The 19,316-nt window shown below is 26.8% G+C and overlaps 1 protein-coding gene and 3 long non-coding RNA genes across 54 annotated transcripts in view; 2 read left to right on the top strand and 2 right to left on the bottom strand.

Moving 5' to 3' along the window:
- The window catches only part of LOC107997602 (TLD domain-containing protein 2), a 178,978-nt gene extending 163,771 nt beyond the window's left edge, over window positions 1-15,207 (top strand). For all 50 annotated transcript variants that reach the window (XM_062074716.1, XM_017056315.3, XM_017056316.3 and 47 more), the window contains 3 exons: window positions 10,503-10,784; window positions 11,316-11,485; window positions 11,680-15,207. In XM_062074716.1, coding sequence (XP_061930700.1) covers window positions 10,503-10,784; window positions 11,316-11,485; window positions 11,680-11,815 — 588 coding nt within the window. In that variant the 3' untranslated portion in view covers window positions 11,816-15,207. The remainder of the gene's footprint in view (window positions 1-10,502; window positions 10,785-11,315; window positions 11,486-11,679) is intronic.
- Window positions 495-1,691, bottom strand: LOC133666074 (uncharacterized). Its single transcript, XR_009829647.1, has 2 exons — window positions 1,585-1,691; window positions 495-882 (listed from the first exon to the last, which is right to left on the bottom strand). It is a non-coding gene; the product is annotated as an uncharacterized LOC133666074 (long non-coding RNA).
- Window positions 1,682-7,851, top strand: LOC133666073 (uncharacterized). Its single transcript, XR_009829646.1, has 2 exons — window positions 1,682-1,817; window positions 3,648-7,851. It is a non-coding gene; the product is annotated as an uncharacterized LOC133666073 (long non-coding RNA).
- LOC133666075 (uncharacterized) lies at window positions 3,256-5,471 on the bottom strand. Of its 2 annotated transcripts, none has more exons than XR_009829650.1 (2): window positions 5,335-5,471; window positions 3,256-4,684 (listed from the first exon to the last, which is right to left on the bottom strand). It is a non-coding gene; the product is annotated as an uncharacterized LOC133666075 (long non-coding RNA). The 2 variants fall into 2 exon arrangements; XR_009829649.1 differs by having other exon boundaries at window positions 5,234-5,462.
- Window positions 15,208-19,316: the final 4,109 nt, after the last annotated feature.

Below are 19,316 nucleotides of genomic sequence, written 5' to 3'. Positions count from 1 at the left end.
CGGTCGATCCCCGACGAAAGTTATGCAATAAACGATACAACCGCGACGAATGTATACGCGTAAAGGGTGCGGCCTATGATGGGGGTTCGATCGTGAAGAGGGATGGTTCCTCGAGCGAGAAATAAATCTACGTGACAGAAAAATAGGATGAGGAAAATGTAAATAGAAGGAGAGCAATTTCCAACGTGGAAAAATGATTTATAATATCGGAAAGATGTGGGGAATTGAGATTAGAATGATTGGGATGATGGAATAGTTATAAAAATGAGCGATGTAAAGTTTGCTTGTCTTGAAAAACGATTTTTCTCGAAAAATTTTACCAATTTTGTTTCTTCTTTCTTTCAATCTTATCGAAAGGTTTGTTTTTTTGTTCACTCTTTTTGAATAAAAAATAGTTTTAGGAAATAGATCCATCTTGAGATTTATTAATTTTTTTTTTCAGTTAAGTAATAATTAATTGAGAAATAATTGTAGTATATTGAACAAGAAAGAGTGTTTCGTTTCTTTTTCAAATTCCTGAAATTTATTTTTTTATTTATTTTTTTCAATCATCCCTTTCTTATGTTACATCGTATTAAGTTCATATGTAAGCAGCTGAATTCTATTCATTCACGCATCAATAACCGGAAACAATGAACCGTGTCGCACGAATTACCGTAACGAATCTCTTCCTGTTTCGGAGGGCAGTAAAGAAAGGAGAAGAGGGGTGGAATACTTTGAAAGGGTCGAGCTCGTTCCAGAATTCGAAGAAAAAAGATCTGGACCTTGCCTCTCTTGGTTCACTGATTGCAGACTGGCCACGATAAATTTTCTCGTTTGACAGGGTTGTTTTCAACGAATATTCTTCAAAGTTCTTTGCCACTCCAATGTTTTTTATGACGTCTATAAATATATTAAAATGTTTGGTATATTTTTGTCAAAACAATTGTGAAATATTTCTTAAAAATTAGTTGAAAATTATTTGGAATGGAAATGTGTTGTTCTTTCGAAAAGCACACGCATGAAGCTTTTTAAAGAATTATGCAACAAATATGCTGGCAATTCCATATTTTTCTTCGTCATATTTATTATAATGTTTTATATAATAATATTTAATATATTTTAATATAAAGCAATTATTAAAAAATATTTCTCGATTATAAGATAATAAGTAATTTGCAATTTTCATTACAGATTATTTCAATTAATTTCAAGAAATAATATTCAAGATTCTACGAAAGATTTTTTTCAATATATCTTATTAATCCAGTCTCGTTTCAAGTTTTCCTCAGTCTTCTTCTATCCTCCTTGGCAGAACTTCAATTGACTTCTCGTTCAAACAATTTGAAATCTCGAACAACAAGAGAAAAGCAATAGTGCCATTCCGCCAATAACCAAGCGAAATTCTTCTAACCTTAAAATTTTCCATGAATTCGCAAGATCAATCCAAATTGAACCACATTTCGTTAATAAATCAAATGTTAAAAATTATTTTTGGTTAGTTATAAATCAAGTCAAAATTTCTGAGGAAAAAATAAAAATCTTAACGGATCAATAACGATATCGAAAACGTTAAATATAAATTCGTTGTCGGGCATTAGTTACCTTCGAAAACGACGGATAATAGTCTCTCTCTATTCGTGAAACGCTCGTTTCGACATTCATCTGGCACTCGTTCCAACTTCTGGACGCGTTTCAATTTGCGAGAACACTTCTTGCTCTGTTTGTGCACGTGATTAAAATAAAACGGTGGCTCGAAGAGGAAAATTCGCGATCGATCTCGTTTCTCGGAACATTTTCAAAAGAATTGAAAAGATTTAACACCTTCGTTGATTAAGGTGAGTGGATAAAAGAAGTACATAATTGGTTATAAAAATCTTCACATCTTAACCTCGAAACTTTTATCATTTTTGTGATTTGAAATCTGGACAAAGAATAATTTGTGTAAATAACTCATCTCTAATTATACTATGGAACAATTTTTTTTCTCAACAGAATATATCACGTTGAAAAATTATAATACCATTCTATTTTTCGTTTTAATTAAAAAAAATTGTAATGCTGCAAAATAGAAAAAAATATTTAAATATATAGAAAATTTTTTTAATGTTTCTATCACTGTTTTAAATATCATATTCAAAATAAAGAAAATTTTAATTTTTGATTTTATTCTTTCAATGAGATTTTCGACTAAAAAAAAATATATATATAATATTACGTGATCTATAAACTTTAAACATCTTAATTCTCTTTGAATTAAACAAATTTTCTTGCAAAATAATAGAACTTTTGTGATTAAAAATGAAAAAAAAAATCGAGAATAAAAACGAAATAATCATGAAAATGAATTAATTCATTGTCTTTCATATATCTCGTTATTATTTTCGCAATTTCTCCATTAAGTATGTAATTGTATATGTAATAATCATAGCGGAACGTTGTTTGGAAAGTTACTATGGGTTCTCGCATGTTGAAATAGTAGGCAGCTTCCTGTACCAGTGTATTTTTGTAACTTTCTGCGTGATGCAGTTTTTGAGATCCTCCGAATTTCGTTACTTGATGAAATATCGAAACGTCGTAATGTTCTATTTTCGAATGGAATGATTGCTAGAATTAAATGTCGGAATTAGTGCAGATGTCGTTGATAATTATTAAAGCAAGATGAAATGATTTTGAGGTAACACGAATAGAACGAATGATTTTACGTGTAAAGAGAAAATGATGTGCATATAATATTAATATTTACTCTTCTCTTAAAATTATTTTTATAATAATTGCATTAAATTTATTAAGATCAAAATTGTTATAAAAACATTATTTCTAAAAAAGTTAAATTTCTTATAAATATATAAATATTCACAATCTAATAATCGACGTTTTTGTATAATAATTTTATAATAATTTTTCTGTATATATATATATATATATAATCCTTCATATAAAGATGATAAGATAATTGCATATAAACAAATTTCTATTTTTCATCATTAATTTTTTGTTTTAAAAAATATTCATCTCTGTATTTGAAAAATAAATTATTTGAATGATATTTATAATATATATTTGCTTTAAAAAATATATATAACAGTACAAATAATAAATTACTTCAAATTAGTTTGATTATGCTAATACTGTATGCGAAAGGTCGTATTGATTATTTCAAACACGTAGATGAAGTAGTAAGAATGAAATTATGCTTTATTGTTAAATTACATAATTTCGTGCACTTAAAACATATACGGATGTGTTTAACTCAGTTAAAAGAACCTCATTTGATTAATTTCAATTTGTTTATTAGTGTAGTATCATAATTTAATTTAAATAATTTTAATTTATGCATTTAGATTTACATTAATCATCAATCATCAATATTAAAATTATTTAATCTTTGGATCTCTTTCAAATATTTTCATACATATTTTAAATTATACATTCAATTATACATATCTTAATTTTCTAATAATAATTTTTTTCCTCTTTTTTTTCTCTATTTAACTATAATCATCGGAGAAACCTATAGACTGGTACAACTTTATCCCATTCATTTCAATTAATGCAGACAATCTACGTAAGAAAATGTATAAAAACTTCTTACAAAACATCGAACGCAAATTTTATACTAACTATAGATCATTATACTAACTTAAACATTCATTATTCGATTTCAGATGAAAGCAGATTTTACATTCACATTCGATCTATGTCTTTTAAGGTACTTAAATACTTCTTTGTTTCGTTTTATCATTCATTTCCTGATGATACCTACCTGCATCACACATGATATACAAACATGCGTGACGTTATACAAATTAAACGAGAATATTCGTGTTTTTAATTATCTTCATATTTCTAACTAGCGTAACTAATTGCTCTGGCTTATTTTAAGTCGATACGGACGTAATCTTACCTACTTGGAAGTATAATTTAACGATCTTTCATAAATCGTTTTGATTTTTTTTTTTAATTCTGGAATGATGGAATTCCAGAAATTGTTTTTATATGTTTATATAAAGTTGTTTGATAGTTATTTTTTGCTATGTTCTTCTTTTTCAAGTATCAAATATAAAATTTTCATATTTTAATTTTCCAAATTTTTAAATTCATATTTCATTATTGGAATAAAAATTTGTAATTCTCAAAATTCCACATTTATCTATTAAATGAAATCTATATATAAAAATTACAAAAGAGTTATTTTATATATTCTTTCTTCTTCGATTCACATTAGTCTCTTCTTCAAATATATCGAATTAATCAATTATCATTAAAGTATCAATTACTCAATTATTAAATATATCAATTACTTAAATTATTCAATTGAATACGAATAATAAAACGAAGAAAAAAACAGGACCTTCAGAAACAACAAATAAAAAAAATCAATTTATAAGCATCTCATCATCGTCAGTGAAGCTGCATTGAAGGACAATTGGGAATAATACTTTCGAGGACACAACGAGTCCCTCGAGAGATACACCCGCCGAGATTCGCGTGTACTTGACATTAAACAAGAGAGACGAAAGTCGACGGTCGTCGAATGATTTTTTCCAAGTTCGATGGCCATTTCAAGTGAGAGAGATCCATTCCAATGTCCCTTTCGAGTCTCAGTACCAAACGATTCATCGAATCGCTCGGATTCTTGATTTTTTAAAACCTTGTTGTACTTTTCGAATGTTTTTCGGTCAAATTTTCTTTTATAAATCATCTAGAATTGATCAAAACATATATTTGTAAAATATTCTGCTTCTTTGACAGGTGATTAGATTGAATTAGATTAGGTTATGTTAGGTTAGAATTTTTCTTTAAAGATAAACAGTGACCTGTTTAAGAGATAAAGTGAAGTGAAAAGTAAAACATTCTTGTTGTTTTTGAAATTAATATGTGTGATATTTTTAAAATATAATTGATTAATGAAATTTAACAAAAAAAAAACAAAAACAAAAATTAAGCTTAAATCAATTATAATTAATAATATAAGCATATATCAAAAAATGACGATAAAAATTAGATTAATTTGAAAAGAAAGAATTAAATCATTGTTCATCAATCTTCGATAATTTAAGGAAATCCAGAAAAATTCAGGAAACCCATTATGATTCTTAATTACGTGTTCCAACATTCCTCGAGGATGCTATCGGTGAGAACAAAATCCATTATATTATCAAAATTCAAAATATTTTTCTTTCATTTCCTCATTTATCATTTAATAAATGTACAATTAGCGAAAACGATGAAATTTGCTTTATAAACTTACCGGCAAGTGAATCGAATTGATAATGAATTACAGATTACATAAAACATATTTATATGCACATAAATCATATATGCTTGTATAATATAATACAATGACATTACCTCAACTTAATAAAATGCATGGATCCAAGATTTATGCACAAAAAATATTTTAATGATATAAAATAAATATTGCACAAAACTAAGAATAAGAATTCATCAAGAGAAGCCATCTTTGTCTTAATTGAACTGTGTAGGCGAGATGGCGCTATTGCATATTCAAAGAACGAGAAAAATGAAGAACAGACGTAGAATAAAGATTTCGTACATTGTTTGTTGTGAAACTTCGAGATCGAGTGTGCATCTGGAAAAATTCACGAAAGAAAATCCTAAATCGAGATAACTATGTCCTTCCTCGCTGGAAATTATAAAGAAAATTGTTTTAAGAATGCATCACTTGAAATTAAAAATATAATACATTGTTGAATTTTTAATTGATAGAAAATCTTAGGTTATAATAATGAAATTTTCGTTCGAATATTCTTTAAAAAGATTTCTTTATTTAAATTTTATAAAGAAAACTATATATTTCTTATATATAGTTTATATAAAACTGTTGATTTATTATTATTTTTATTTGTTAAAATAATAGCATGACTAAAAAGGCGAATCGCTCAAAAGGATATATTCATTGATATTTTTAACACTAAAAATTGTTTTCGAATTCTAAAAGAAGAAATATAGATTTCTTTTATATTTCTTCTTCATAATAGCTCTTTTAAACCTTATCAATATATATTTTTTTAACAAATTCTGAAACTATTTTTTTGCATCAAAATTTGCATTGCAAATAGACATTGTCCTCAATCTTATTAAAATCGATGCAAAGTGAAAACGTTTTAAAATATATACATTAAAGTATATACAAGCTTTGGAGAAGAATCGTTATAAATCATGAAATTTTATTTTCAAAATTCCAGTCGAGACGCATGATAACAGAGAAATATGATTATTCCATAAAATGGTAAGAAACAACTACGGTCTTATATGCTTATATATGCTTATATATACATCATTTTGAATATTTTTTTTGGTTTGCATCTCGATTCCTAGCCACGACCTCGATTATCGTGTGTCAAAGTGACGCATGTGGATATGGTATAGAAATCTTGTTATACCATCGATTGGACGATGATTCGATAAACGATAAGATCTTGCGCAGGAAAATCTGAATTTTAAATCGAAGTAGAAGATATGTCGTTATTGATTAATGAAGAATAATTAATGTTCGCCACTTGTATCATGGTATAAAAAGAAAAATTTTCTTTTTTTTCTTCCTCTGTTTGTTTTTTTGCTATTTATGAATTATATTTTCAAATCATTAAATCTACTTTTATTCTCTCAATTATTTCTGCACAATATTCATTTCTTTTTCGTTAATCCAAAAAAATCAAATCTATGAATTAGATAATACAATGTCATAATAAGTCTTTTAAACCTTATCAATGTATACGACGTTTTCTGATTTTTCCGTAGGTCAATCGTTCATAACTGTTCTTTGATTCTCATACGCTTGTTTCTAGACTAACTGGTTTTTGCGGTGTACGTATAAACGTAAGACCTCGACCCATTCGCGTGTCATTTTACCAATTATCTGTTGTTAACGAAACAAATAAAAAGTTTATTGTAATTAATTCCAAAGATATCAAAATCGATAAATTCAAGTTACAAAAAATATTGATAATAATTATGATTGTATAAATAAATCACGCGTCGCATTAATGATATTATTAAGAATTATCTTCACAAAAAATATTCATAAAAAAAAAGTCAGAGGTGATTTATAAATCAAATTGAATACATAATTACTTCATACAGAAATATAACATAAAGTTGTTTGTTTATAAGAAAATATAATCGTCTTTTAAATGAACTGTCATTCTTTCAGATATAAGTCTTCAATCTTCTCGAGATTAGGCATCAATTTTTTCATTAATGCAGAGATAATTTGCAGTGTCATGAGGTTATTTGCTTGATAATATTATCTATGCGTAATGCTCGAATGCATCGAGATGTTGATATTCTCGAATAATATTATTGACTGGATTCTGTTATCTTCCAATTTATATGTTGTTGTATGTGAAAAATCAATTTTATAAACAAGTACTTTTTAAGTTTTTTCATTTTTTTTAAATACCAAATATATTTGTTAGTTCAAAAAAAGAATGGATTCTCATAAGATACGTTAAAAAAATTAATGATGAATAAATTTAATAAAAAGTGAGAAATAAATTCACGATATTTGTATTTCAATTTATTGTATCTGTAATATTTAAAAAAAGAAAAGAATAATTTTCTGTGTGTTTGATTATATTTAAGAATTGTTTTTGCAGAAAATAAAAAAGAATATAAATAAATATATGAAACTACTTTATCCAATAAAGTTAACGACTGATATAAATTTCTACAATTCTGTATTCCACTTTATCGTATCTACTATTTCAAAGAAAAATAATTCTTTACGAGTTACATTTTTAATATGAGTTATATTCGTGCAAAAAAAAAAATAAATAAATCCACATAATCATTGAATAAATTTATGTACAATTGCTATGCTCCAGTTTATGATTTCAAGAAAAATAAGAATAATACATAAAATATGTATCAAAAAATAAATAAGTTCACAGAACCACAATCAATCAAATAATCATTATTCTATTTAATGCAACTTTCTATTCCATTTTATCATATGATCCATTTAATGAAAAAATATAAAAGGAATAACTTTCTCTATGTTAGATTGCAATGACGAGTTATTCATGTCAAAAGGAAGAAATCAATGATATAAAATAAGAACTGAATTCAGAAAGTATCATTTCCAAGGCCTCTTGCCAATTGTATCCTGTAACAACAAACTTCATAATTCTGTGGTTAAATCAATCAATGCAATACATGCGCTTTACCGCGTTTTCCCATGTTTCACTTCATTCGAATATGTTTTTCTCCAGACTTGTTGTTTCTTGATGGATGACGAGAAATGTGTTAATTGCCACGGCCTCGCTTCAATTGATGCGTATCGCATAAAAAACAGAATTAACTACGACTTGTTTGGTACCGGAAAGTACTCCGTTACGTCTTTTTTAGTGAAAGGCGCGGGTAGCAAGATATATAAGATATCATACCTTATTCTTGTCAATGTAATCAATACTGACTGAATCATCGATGAAATTGTTTCTTGAGCTAATATCAAAGATATTAATTCTTGGATAATTGTATAATTATTTGAATTCTATTGAGAATTGTAAGGATAAAAATCTTCGCATTTATATTTTTGAATATTTGAATATTTCTTTACTTGAATCTTTCATTACTTGTTTCCAAATTGAATCTTTCATTGCTTGACTCGTTAAAATTTTGAATTCTTGGAATTTTTGAAATTTTTTATTTCTTGAATTCTGATATTCTTCAATTATTATTCAATTATTAAATCTTTGAATATTTCTACAACATTTCTTAATCTTTTAAATACAAAACTTCTTTTCTATATTTAAATAAACTTTATATCAATATGAATATTAATATTTTTTATTTTATACCAATAAAGAATAAAATATTCTTATATTATTTCTTAAGAAGAATTTTATAAATACTTTCGAAAGGAAAATACCCAAAAATGTTTCCTTCGAGAACAGCTTGTGTACGAAATATTCTGCCTTGTCAACGAATAAGTTATGTAAATTTCGTAATATTAATGGATGAGATGCAAAGCTTTAACAAAGCAACAGGGCGTCAATGTTGGCGTAATCCTGTAAGAGACGATCGCGTGAAATTGTTATCATTCAAGACAGGTGCGCAAATATGATTCATGATCGTATTTGGATCGTTGAATAGAATAACATAACATCACATATAATATACTATAATCTTTTTTTTTTATATTTAACAATTTATAAATTTTTCATGTACAAAAATTTGTCAATCTTTTATATATCTAATAAGTCTATAATCTAATCTATATCTTTTTCTTTAGACTTGAAAAAGTGAAGTTTTTTTTTCTAATTTTATAAACATTTAAATTTTCTTTATTAAACTCAGATTTGCATTAATTCTTTTATGTAAAAATAGAATATTCTTCATTTTAATTCTCTAGAAAAATTGAAAAAAAAATCATTGTAAATTCTTTTAAACGATCTCTTAGTATTTTTCTTGTAAACAATTTGTTATTATTTTACTTACTTGGAAATATAATATTTTATATTTTATTTGTAAAATTTTTTTATAATTCCATAAATGAGTGAATTTTTGTAAAATTAAAAAAAAATATTATTCTCTTTTATATATAAATAAAAGAATCATTATTTTTTTCAAACATTGATTTGATGTATTTCATGAAGAATATTTGCGAAGATGATACTTGCATAATTATTTGCTGAGTTTATTGGAAAGAAAGGTCAAGGCAGAATGAGATGAACGCAGTTAATGAATATAGCGTTGATATAGAAGTATGGAAGAAGGAATTCTTCCTCTTTATAAATATTCATAGTTATATACACATACTTATCTTTAATATCTTTTCTTCATCACAGAACACTCAACTGACATTACAAAACAACAATTACAACATGTCACACTTGTGAATGCGTAGTGATGTGTCTTAGTTGTATTTAGATTTAGAATTTAGGCTTAGAAATCAATGAAACCTATTCCTATAGTTGTGATCAAGTAATTTCTTTTCCATTCAATATGTTGTAAAATCCTCATCGCTGAGTACATCGTTAATCATAATTAATCACAAATTGCATTGCAAAGATAAGATCTTTGTTTCTCTGACCTCATGGATTTCATAATTGCAACTAAACCTGCAAACGGATGCTAATATGTATAATACATAGTTATTTGTTGATTTAACAATAATGTCATTTAAAATGTTAAAAGTTTCGATTAGAGTTAGAAATTCTCTCAAGTGATATTGAAATCTTGAAATGATTTTTTTTTTTTATAGAAGTATCTCAGAGTCTTTTAATCTAAAATAATTTGTTTAAAAATTACTTGTAATAACATATGAAGAAAATTCGATAATAATAATGTCGAGAGATCCTATTTTAAATAATTAACATTACCAAAAATTCTTCTGGAAAAATTTTCCATTAAATAATAAAATATACTAAAATAATAAAATAAACGATGAATTTAGCGATCGACTTTAACCTCTCGTAGATCCTATTTTCCAAGACACTTCTTGAATCAAATCAAATCTCCAATTTTTATTAAAATTTGAATTCTATTCGTAGGTATTGTCTATGAGCGAGGAGCTCAGACGAGCTTTGTACACAAACAGTGCAGTCTCCATAGACAATGATGTCATCGTTCCTGATCTGGTAGGAGTCACTGAGATTTTAAGTGACGAGCACAGGGAACAACTGTGCCGACATTTACCTGCCAGAGCGGAAGGTTACCTTTGGACACTTGTCTTTAGCACAAGTCAGCATGGATTTAGTCTAAACAGTATGTACAGGAAGATGGCTAAAATAGAAAGTCCCATCCTCTTGGTAATCGAGGATACCGAAGGCAATGTAAGTTCTAAAATTATTTGAAATTCTTTATTTTAATTCTTGGATTAATGCAAGAAATTCTTCTCATATCTTATCTATAAAAATAATCTGACAGTAATGTTTCATTAATTCATTGATGAAATTTTACTATCTTGATAACTATCTTGAAACATCTCCGGAATTTCGTATTAAATTTATATTTCATATTCCATTAGTTAATATTAATATCCATCTTTGTCAAAATATAATATAGTTGTATATATGGTTGTCTAAAAAGAAGAATCTGTACAAAAAAGATATATGTTTGATTAATAATTTCTTATAGAACCAATATATATATATAAATTATTGGCTGAAAGATCAACAAATTATATTACATAATAATATAATATTGAATAAATTAGATAATAAAGAATTCTCTAGATCTTATGTCATCCCCAATATCTTCTTTTCATTTCTATATAATCTTGCAATGTTCGAGGCAAATGATTCATTACATTATTAATTATAACTGTAATATTGAATCATCTGTTCATTGCTATATCATTACAGGTATTTGGTGCATTGACTTCGTGCTCTTTGCATGTGAGCGATCATTTTTACGGAACCGGTGAGTCCCTTCTTTTCAAGTTCACACCCAGGTTCCAGGCATTCCATTGGACTGGAGATAATCTCTATTTCATCAAGGGCAACAATGAAAGTCTCGCCATCGGTGCTGGGGAGTAAGTAGAATTTTTTAATCTCTTGATTTGAAGATCTTATATATATATAATATAAAATGCCTCTATTGTAAAAATATCTGGAATTTATAAAGGAAGTATACTTTACATATTGTTTTAATTATTTAATAATGTTTTAATAAGATTTTAGAATAAAAATTAGAATTATGTTATGGTAATTGTCAATTGTTTTTTAGTGGCAAATTTGGATTATGGCTGGATGGAGATCTTTATCAAGGCAGGACACAATCGTGTAGCACATACGGAAATGAACCATTGGCGCCCCGAGAAGATTTCGTAGTGAAAACCCTGGAATGTTGGGCATTCATATAGGACACAGCCTTGTATTCTTTGTCTGCGATTTCACCCTCGCCACAGCCTAATATGACTTGAATCCCGAATCTCGCGTGGAGATTGATCGTTGTCGGAGAAATATCAAAACATATGGAGGATAATTATTAATATTTCCGAGAGACATTTTACCAGAGGAGATTAAAAATCGATTAACGGGATTACCGGTTAGCTCGATTACCGTCGATAGATTTTTAAACAGAGATCCTAGACGTATTTTGTTAAAAGTTAATAGAAAATCATTGAGTGAGAGAGAGAGAGAAAAAAGATAATGGAATTGTGATTTTTATAGAAAGGTAATACAAAAGTCGATAAAAGAGAAAAGATATAGGAGGATAGTAAGATGATGATAATGGTGGAGAAAAACTGAAAGAAGGTCCTAACAAGTTAGGTCAAAAACTTTAAACTAAGGACTGCAAATGACTATAACTGATCAATTCGTTTAATCGTTTGTTTTTCGTTTTAAGTTCCGTATTTATTTTTTTTTATATATATATAAAATATTCACGCATATATATGTTTCATTGAAAGAGTCGTCGTTATTTTAATTAATAATTTTGATTTCACGTAATCGCGTGTCGTTTGAATAAAGGATCGAAGGATCGACCACGATGACAAATTTCTTACGTATAATGATAATAAGATAAAAATAATAATGATAATAATGATTATTATTATGATCGTGGTATTGCCTTCGAACTAGTCGCGAGTATAATAATAATATTAATGGTAATAGTAATAATGAATCATTTTTAGAGATTATGCAATCGTTCATTTGTTCCGATGATTGATGATAATGAGTAAAAGAGAGAATGAAATGAAAGAGTGAATGGTAATCGAGATTGAAAGAGAAAATAAATATATCTCCACGATGGAGAGAATCAATAATGTGAGAAAGACGAAAGAAAATCATGAATCGAATGATGATAATGATGTTGCTGATATAATACTATGATACAAACACAACACTATAAGAATGCTAACCTAACCGTATTTGTTGATGTGTAGTTATTGTAGATAGATAAATGTAAATATATATATTACGAAATCGTTTAAGGTAAAAAAAAAAAAAAAATTAATTTTAATGAAGGAAAAAAATACAGTATATAATACCACGCTAATGAAGAGAACCACACGTTGCAGAAGACACTCTGCGTAGTTTGTCTCACGTATATCCTGAAAGACACACACTGACTATCTATATATATGTACACGAAACACGTACTCTGTGTACACATGATTCGAAAATATTTGAGTAACATACATCAATCGAATCGATACAATGATACTCTGAATGTAAAACGATCCTAGAATCTGAGAGCAAAAGTAGCTTTAAAAGAAGATAAACAGTTCGTACTGATCTTATACGCGTTTAACAATATTACAGTGATAAAGATCGTAAAAGAGATTAAAAGCATGGTACCGATTATATTATTGACACGAAGAAAAGCGAACAGATATAGAAAAATGCGAATAGAAGAAACAGCGCGTTCGCTTCTTGTGTTTCAAGTGACCACAACGAACACACGCCTGTGCCTCGCTTCGCTCTCTTTCTCTCCCTCTGCTATAGAGCACACATATTTACACATAGTACTTCAGTTTTACTCTACGAAGTAAAGTATCAGAGCCGAAGAAAAGAAAGCATGTTGTTGTGATGATGCTCTTATGTTTTTTTTTTCATAAGAGTTTCGCGCAAAACTCAGACAATAAAAAAGAGTCTCATCATTTTTTTTTTGTTATCCTAGTAACTTTCTCGTTCAAGAAATGAATCAGAATATATACCATTTCATAGCATTTGCAGATAAGCATATTGAGAAGATGGTATATAATTTGTTTCATTGAAAAAAGAGAAAGAATTTTGCAAAATATTGTATCATAAGTTTTCTATATCGCGTCTAGTGTTTCGCTCGGCTCTGAATATTAATAAATTGATATTAATCATACACAACCACACGACCAGAAAAAAATTATCTGAGCTTATAGTCTCTTACTATGTGAATTAATTAGGATCAATAGACTGTCGCGAGAGAATCCACCATTTCTATCGCTTTTTAAACATGAATTTCTGTTCATCATAAAAGAAAAGATAGAAAAAGAATGAAGAAAAATGAAAAAAAATGATAGATATTAAGTATTATTTAACTATAAAAGGAAATACATAACGTCTTTTAAGAACATTAGACATCGGATATAGATTTTAATCGATTATGTAAATTGATTTGTTTCAAAAAATCAGATCGAAAAATTAGGTTTGAAAGCAAGTTTATTTTGTACTATGAAAAGGATTTTCTAATACTTTCATAACGAGACATCGAGAAAAAATAAAAAATTGAAGCATTTTATATTGTAATGAGACACACGATTACTTCCATCTTACTAAAAACAATTTCCTAATTCTCGTAATGTTTTTACGATTTTCGATCTTCCATAGAATGCTGCTTTTTTAAAACTCATTATAAAGTTTCTATGATGAAATTAATCGAATAAAATAACCATTTATTGACTTTATTTCAGTCGAGGAAAAATTTAAGAAAAGCAACATAATGCGATATAATAGAAACTATTGTTTCTACTATATTCAGTAATACATCAGATGGAACTCGAATAAATGCAAATAGAAATGGAAGAGAAACGAAAATCGTAAATCTAAACGAGTACATGTCCGTGCACTGGTTATAAAACGCACTTTAAAAAAAACTAACAAGTAAAATCGTCGTTTAAAACAGAGTAAATTTCATTGAATAAGCTTTTAATCAAAGAAAATAAGAAAAATTATTTAAAAAAAAAACGGGGAAAATACAGCTATGAAGAGCACAAAAATATATATATTCAAATTATGTAGCTATCCTACAAGCTTCATTAGAAATAGTTTTCAAGTACATTGTACACCGTCATTGTTTAGACATATAAAAGTTTTAATGTCTATAAGAACAAAAATACGTACTCTATAGACATACTACTTGTGATACTAATGAATTAAAAAAGAAGAACAAAGAAAAAACAATAAAATAAAGTTCGCTTCAAGTATATTATTTAGGGCAATTGTTTCTTTCGTGGCAGAGAAAAAGTTATAAAAATTAAAGATAAAAGACATGCGATTTTCAATGGAATTGTAATAATAATGTGTAATATATGTAAATCAGTCAGGACAATACAAACTATGTAGAATGTGAAAGCATTCTAGCAACGATAAAGAGAGGAAAGAAAAAAAATGGAAAGAGATGCGAAGTAAATTTGTATATGGCAAATTTTTCTCTTTCTTTTCTGTTCTGAAATGACTCACGATCCTCGCCTTTAAATACCGAAGATCATGGTATAAGTGTAATATTGTAATATGAAATAAAAAAAAATAATGTGTGTCTATGTAAAAATAATTTTTTTTGTTTTCTCTTTTGTTCCTTATGTTCAATTTTTTATTGATGACTTCATTATGATGATTTGTAATCAGAATCATATGAAGAATGATTATTTATTTTTTGGTTCTATAATTTATTTTTCTTAATTATATATAATTAATTATATATAATTAATTTATAATTTTATATTTTTTCAAAATTGTTTAAAGAATACTCAAAATTATTATTAAAAATTATTAGAAGATTATTAAAAATAAAAAGTGAACTGCCCGGAAGAATTCTTGTTCTTATGACGAAACGAATTTTATCAAATATTCTTTGCACAGTATCGTCATCTAATCCAGAATATATATACGCTACTGCCTCCATTAAAAAAACTGTAGATTAAGCGTACCATATGTGAAATCAAGAGATCCTAACCTTTGAATGATGTTTCAGTTTTTTTATATGATTATAATTACAATCCACACGTGAACTCAAACATTATTTTGAAGAAAAAATAAATTGATATTATAAATCAAAATCTGGTTAAACAAGATCGATGACAGTTTATGCATATGCGTATATTTCAACTGATATTTAAAAAAACTGGTATCTTTCACTGTCAGATTTTCTTCAAGAAATCAATCTTTTTTTGTCTAATTTTAAACTTCAATTATTTTTTTCGTGATAATAAATTTTCATGATAAAAAATAAAAATTCATTAAGCAGATTTATACTAAAAATATATAAAATCAATTATTTAATTATTATAAATATTAATATTAAATTATTATAATTACATATAATATATAAGTATCATATATAAGTAAATATTAATGTCGAAAAATTTAAGCAATAATTTGTCAATAATTTACATATTCTGACAGTGGAAAAGAATCGCAAAGAAATCAATAATTCGAAAGAAAAATCGATATCTTCGAAATTATTCATTTATCGTCATCATATTGAAATTTAATAGTTGATTATATTATCTATAGAAAAACAATTAGATAAGCTTTTTGCGTTCATGTACGTATGAGATATATTATGTAGCGGAAGTAGAGAGAGAAAGAGCAAAAAATATCTCTATTATAACCAGAATGAAGAAAAAAAAAGAAATAGAAGCTCGCACGAAAAATCATAATATAATAATCACAAAAAATACACACACATATATATTAATTGTAGTTAATTAGTTATTTGGACGTTTAGCGAATTAAACGAAAGAGAAACAACAACAATTTTAAAAAACAAACAAACGAAGAATGATGCAAAGTAAATACAATGGATGGCGAAGGCAATAAGTTTTGCTAGAAACAAAGAAAACTTTTCTGGTATACACATTGTCAATTAGATTCAGACTGACCGCAGGGATTGAACACGTATTAACAAAATGAAAAAGAATAAAAAAAAAAATTATAAAACAACAACAATTCGATGTTCTTCAATGTTTAGCTAGATATTGTTGTCGTCATTGTTGATAATCATCACCTAAAGCAATTCTACGCCTCAAAAAAGCATAGCGTGAAGAAACTCTTGAAAGAATTTGAAAGAAAAAGAAGAAAAAAAGAAAATGTAAGGAAAAAAAATTAACAAGAAAAACTTAAGAAAGAATCGAAGATCATTTTAAAATTATTTGGAAAATAAGAATTGATACATAATATTGAATTGTTCGATTTAAATTCGTACATAAGTAGTATAAATTAAAAATTGTGTCGATTATTAAAAAGAATCGAAACTTCACGTTATGTCCTTGAACCATAGTCTGTTTTACACGTAGATAGCAAACAGAAACGGAAATTTATAAGAACATAGAAAAATTGTTGCTCTTATCTTGTATATAATTATAAAAAGTTTATTTTCAAATTTTTTTTCATCAGTTGATTAAGTATTCATGGAATTATGTATAATTTATAATCATATTAAAAATGGATTTATTTCTCATTTAAAAATAAATTAAAATCGCTAATTTCTTGATTTCTAATAAATATATTTTGTGTCTATATTTGTATAAATACAAATATGCTCAAAAAAAGCAGATGTAAGATAAATATAAAACATTAATCTATATTATAATTTAACACATTATAACGGATTTACTTATTTATCTAGTCTATCTTATCTTTAATTGAAAATTAGATAAAATTAGATACAAGATAAATATTATTTTATGTTTATTTCATTATGATACATTTTATATAATACTTTATTATAAAAATAGTCACTATTTAAAAAAAAAAGAAAGAAAAAATATAATTTTTTCTAAATCGATTTTAAACGAGAAATCCACGAGTTAATATATAAATTATGCTACATTCCATTGTGATGATTATTTTTAAGTTTCATAATTTCTTAATTAATTTTTTTTCAAACTACTTGAAAGTATCATTATTATATATACATCAAAGAAATTTTATATCATATATTTCTTTTTTTCTAATATTTCTCAACATTTCTTATACTTTCAATTTCTTCCTTTCGATATATTTTCATGAAAATTAATTAAAATCGGAAAATCCAAAAAAAAAAAAAATTCATATTAAACAGTAATTCTTACCACGTGTCTCACTCGCAAACACGATATACGTATAAGACTCGAATTTTCTTTATGCAAAATATATTCTAAAAACATTTTTACACTGATGCCGCTTCGTCACATCGAAGAGCCATTCATATTTTCGATTTCTCTTGAGAAAAGCGTATCTTTCATCGAAATCGATCGAAGATACATCACGATTCCGGTTGTCAGATCATTTTCGAATATACCTAACTATTAACCTAATTGACATAAAAATGAAAATAGCATCATTTAAACACTTGAAACATCGATCGACACTATTGTTCTTTGATCATTGAATTTTTGCATCGAGAGGCCCAAGAGATTTAGCCGCGTAGAGTAATTACATAATCGAACTCGATTATTAAAAAAAAGGGAGAAAAAAATAAAAATTGTATATTGTTCATCTGTTTTGATAGTGAAGAATATTAAAAAAAATTCAAAAGAAAATATCAAACGGAAAAAAACATATCGAAACTTGATTTAAAAGATATTTTAAACAATTTTGATTCTTTATTCGAGAAAAGAAAATCGATCGAGCAAAGAAATCAATAATCCAAATGATAGGGAAGATAAAGGCCCTCTCGAAATACACACAACTCTCTGGACCAATATAAATTTTACACTAACTTACTAATGTATTATCGCCTAAATCGTCACTTTATCACAAAAGTTTCTCCCCACGTCTGGATCCATCGAGACGCCATTCGATAATTCAAACAATCATTTCTCACGAGGTTCTCACGAGCAATTAAAATTAACCGCTAAAAAATCCATGAACACTATATGTCTATCGTAATCGTATATACTTAGTCAACTGTATATCATATATGAGGGATTAATATTATTGAAAAATGTAACGAGATAAAGATCGAGGGAACACGTCTGTGTGTCGTTAATTTTTTTGAAAAATAAATCTTAAAGTTCGAATAACTTGATAAATATGTGGGATGTAACACATTGAGGCAAATGTATTAAGAGAATTGACAAATTATTCTTTCTATTTTAATTTGCCATTTGAAAAAAATATATATCGCTTTAAGGAATTTTTCTGTATCAAATAACAATTATCATAAAGATAACAATTATTACTAAACATTGTTATAATATTTTTATATAACTATTGTTATTTTATTAAAGAAACGTTCCGTTTTAAAAATAATGGCAAACGTGTCCCCTTTGTTGAAGATACCATGTGTAAAAACAAAACGGTGAAGTAAGACGAATGTTCGTGTGTATGCATGTATATAACGTATATATATATATACAATACACAGATAGAAAGCGTATGTGTGTGTATATATTATTACATACGTGTATATTGCGTATATATATTAACATATAAAATATAAAAGTTTAACGTCGCAGCGTGCATACTCAGCAAACAGAAAAACTTGTAGCGCGAACGAGGCCACTATACATATATACATATATATACATATATATATACATATATATAAATATAAATATAAATAAGCGAATAATAATTAATTGTAACCTTGTAAAGCTGTGAGTAACAAACAAAAAAAAAAGAATTATGACTGTAATGATGGCACCAGAGTTACTAAATCGAGATAGGATATACATA

Source organism: Apis cerana, linkage group LG5 (assembly GCF_029169275.1).
Source record: "Apis cerana isolate GH-2021 linkage group LG5, AcerK_1.0, whole genome shotgun sequence".
Taxonomy (NCBI): domain Eukaryota; kingdom Metazoa; phylum Arthropoda; class Insecta; order Hymenoptera; family Apidae; genus Apis; species Apis cerana.
The sequence above is the reverse complement of the archived record's forward strand: the minus strand, read 5'-3'. Positions and strand labels throughout refer to the sequence as shown.